Source organism: Chelonoidis abingdonii, chromosome 14 (genome assembly GCF_003597395.2).
Source record: "Chelonoidis abingdonii isolate Lonesome George chromosome 14, CheloAbing_2.0, whole genome shotgun sequence".
Taxonomy (NCBI): Eukaryota; Metazoa; Chordata; order Testudines; family Testudinidae; genus Chelonoidis; species Chelonoidis abingdonii.
Genome location: NC_133782.1, coordinates 36,266,719 through 36,270,235, shown reverse-complemented (window position 1 = coordinate 36,270,235; position 3,517 = coordinate 36,266,719). Strand labels below are relative to the sequence as shown.

At 45.7% G+C, this 3,517-nt stretch overlaps 1 protein-coding gene across 1 annotated transcript; it reads left to right on the top strand.

Annotated features, from left to right (window-relative positions):
* The first annotated feature begins 1,197 nt into the window (after positions 1 to 1,197).
* On the top strand, positions 1,198 to 2,145 carry LOC116824998 (olfactory receptor 6E1-like). The gene has a single exon (XM_032780671.1). It carries the CDS (start codon positions 1,198 to 1,200, stop codon positions 2,143 to 2,145), a length of 948 nt encoding a protein of 315 aa, XP_032636562.1.
* Positions 2,146 to 3,517: the final 1,372 nt, after the last annotated feature.

Below are 3,517 nucleotides of genomic sequence, written 5' to 3'. Positions count from 1 at the left end.
GTGTCCTGTTCTGGGTACCACATTTCAGGAAAGATGTGGACAAATTGGAGAGAGTCCAGAGAACAGCATGACAAACGATTAAAGGTCTAGAAAACATGACCTATGAGGGAAGATTGAAACAATTGGTTTGTTTAGTCTGGAGAATAGAAGACTGAGAGGGGACATGATAACAGTTTTCAAGTCCATAAAAGGTTGTTGTAAAGAGAAGGGATAAAATTTGTTCTCCTTAACCTCTGAGAGTAGGACAAGAAGCAAGGGGCTTAAATTGCAGCAAGGGCGGTTTAGGTTGGACATTAGGAAAAACTTCCTGGAATAAATTGCCTAGGGAGGTTGTGGAATCTTCTTCACTGGAGATTTTTAAGAACATATTATCTAGAGATGTTCTAGATAATACGTGGCCTGCCATGAGCGCAGGAAACTGCACTAGACGATCTTTCAAGGTCCCTGCCAGTCCTACAATTCTATAACACAAGAGACTGACAAACAGATGCAGCCAGGCGGGAAGCACAAGGAAACTATGGGGCAACATTGGGCAGCATGATGGGCAGCAATCTCTCCACAATCTAGCTTTGCATAAAACAAAAAACCCACAGTTCTTGTTATGAATGTATTTCTTGGTTTGAATAGGTTCGGGTGCCTAGCTCCTTTAGACTCCTTTGGAAATGTTGCCCATATATTACCTCAGATGCTGATCACCCAATCAGACATCAGCCTGCCCCAGCTGTTCTGGTAACTCCATAAATATGTATTTCAAAAGGACAGTGTCTGCACTGAGGAACTTAAAAACATAACAGATTTTCGACTTGTCCCATTCCATTATGAGAAAAGAGATCTAACTATAGATATAGCTTCTCTATCGATTGAGGCTCAGTTTCTCCATTATTGTAATTAAGATCAATTTCATTCATTTTATTATTACAGAAGTTCCCAGAGGCTAGAGAGTCTGTGCTAGGTCCTTCCCCAAGGAGTTTAAAATTTCCCCGGAGTCTGACTTCCAGTGACAACGCCCGAACAAGGCCTAGGACTCATATTGGACATTGGAGACTCACGCAGAGACACAAGGGCTGAGAGAAGCCCCTAGAGATGAAGATGGAAGGCAGGTTTGGAGAATGAGGTCTTGGGGTTGTAGACTTGTGACTGCTCCCTCTTCCGTATTGTGCTATTCACTGTTCTTGAACTGCTTTTATATGTTGAAAGATGGAGAACCGAACTGCGGTGGTGGAGTTCATTCTCTTGGGTTTCACCAATGACCGCCGCCTACAGCTCCTGATTTTTGTGGTGCTCCTAGTCGCTTATCTCTTTACCATCGCAGGCAACATTCTTATCGTCTCTATCACCCTGGTGGACCGGCGTCTCCAGAGCCCCATGTACTACTTCCTCCAGAACTTCTCCCTCCTGGAAATCAGCTTCACCTCTGTTATCATCCCAAAAGCACTGGCCAACATGGCATTAGGCGGTCAAACCATTTCTTTAACTGGGTGTTTTGCTCAATCCTTTCTCTATTTTATCCTGGGGACCACCGAGTTCCTTCTGTTAGCAGCCATGTCCTTTGACAGATACGTGGCCATCTGCAACCCTCTGCAATACACAGCCATCATGAGTGGTCAAGTCTGCACTCTCTTGGCTTTGGGCTCCTGGATTGGAGGAATATTGATTATTATTGCTCCAACGATTGTACTGTTCCAGTTGCCTTTCTGTGGCCCGAATGTGATTAACCATTTCTTCTGTGATAGCACACCATTGATTAAGCTTGCTTGTGCAGACACACGGCTCATAGAGTGCATAAGCTTCATCACAGCTCTGCTTTCACTGCTGGGCACTCTAGCAATCACTCTTGTGTCCTACATCAAGATCATCTCCACCGTGATGCACTTCCCATCTGCCCAGGGGAGGCAGAAAGCTTTCTCCACCTGCACCTCTCACATCATCGTGGTCTCCATCACCTACGGGAGTTGCATCTTCATGTATGTCACACCTATGTGGAGTGGCGGGCTGGACCTCAGCAAGACTGTGGCTGTTCTCAACACGGTGATGTCTCCTCTGCTCAATCCCTTCATATACAGCCTGAGGAACAGGCAAGTTCAGGAGGCAGTGAGGAAAGCCATTGGCCAGAGTGCAGTGTTTTGTAAAGACCCCAGTATTTAATGGTGTGTGGAAGGTGAAAGCCTGGAGATTGGAGAGATAAATATATTAAAGAGCAAAGAATCCCTATATATCTAATCTATCAATCCATCCATCACCACAGACACCTATCTATCTATCAGTCTATCCATCCCTATAGACACCCATCTATCTATCCATCCATCCCCACAGATATCCATATCTATCTATCTATCTATCTATCCCTATAGACACCTATCTATCTAATCTAATCTAACTATCCTTAATTCTTCAGTGCTTGAAAGAGCAGAGATTTTCCCATAACCTCAGTACACCTCTACAGGTATTTCATATTTTAGACTCTTATCTTCATATGAGTCTAACGGAGAGTGTTTCCCAGCTGCTGTTGAAATTGAATGGGAGTTGGGTACCTAGTTCCAGAGGTGAAAGTAAGCCAGTCCAGTCCAGTACAGCATACCAGCAAGAGACAGTATGCCGAGCCAGACTGGACCGGCCTCCGCTTTGGGGATTTAAAGGGCCCGGGGTTCCAGACGCTGCAGGGAGCCCTGGGCCCTTTAAATCTCCACCACAGCTCCAGCAGCCGGGCTCCCACAGGAATTTAAAGGGCCCGGAGCTCTGTGGCGGCTGGAGCCCCGGACCCTTTAATTTGTCCCTGAGCCCTCGGGCTCCCAGCCACCTCTATAGCTGGGAGCTCTGGGGTGATTTAAAGGCCCTGGGGCTCCCAGCCACAGCCGGAGCCCTAGGACCTTTAAATCTTGAAAGACCCCGCCTCTTCCGTTTGACACCATGCCCCCGCTCAGGACTCCGGCATACTGGTAAGTCCTTTCAGTTACTTTCACCCCTGCCTAGTTCCCATGGATCCCTTTGAAAATCCCAACCCTGATATTTTATGATGGTGCTGAGCAGCAGAGCAAAGATTCTTAATATAGAAGCCATTGCCTTCTGGAGTTCCTGGATCAGTTCTTTGCTTTACTCTCCCTGTCTCACCTTTAACAAGCCTGTGATGTTGCACTCCATATGTTTTATGGAAATGTGCTCAGGAGTGTGAATACGATGTAACTGGAATATGGTTTATGCAAAAGGTCTCTTGAAAGGTATCATAACGAAGGTTATAATCTGCAGAATACATTCCTCCTGTTTGTATACAGGTATCATGCTTGTGTCTGAAGCTATAAATATGAAGTATAACTCTGAGGGCCTATTGTAATTATGCAAAGTGTGGGCCATTAATGGTGGGTTATAATCTTGATGGCTCCTACTGACTAGGACAATTGGTTGTAAATGGTTTATTTATCTGCAGACCTTCCAGTGTATGTGTGGGCCAACCCAGGAAGAATGGAGACTAAGGGTATGGCTACACTTGGAAATGTGCAGCGCTGGGAGTTACAGCTGTGGT

Bases quoted from the DNA above. Each gene is read 5' to 3' on its own strand.
- LOC116824998 (XM_032780671.1), top strand. From the start codon at position 1,198: ATGGAGAACCGAACTGCGGTGGTGGAGTTCATTCTCTTGGGTTTCACC.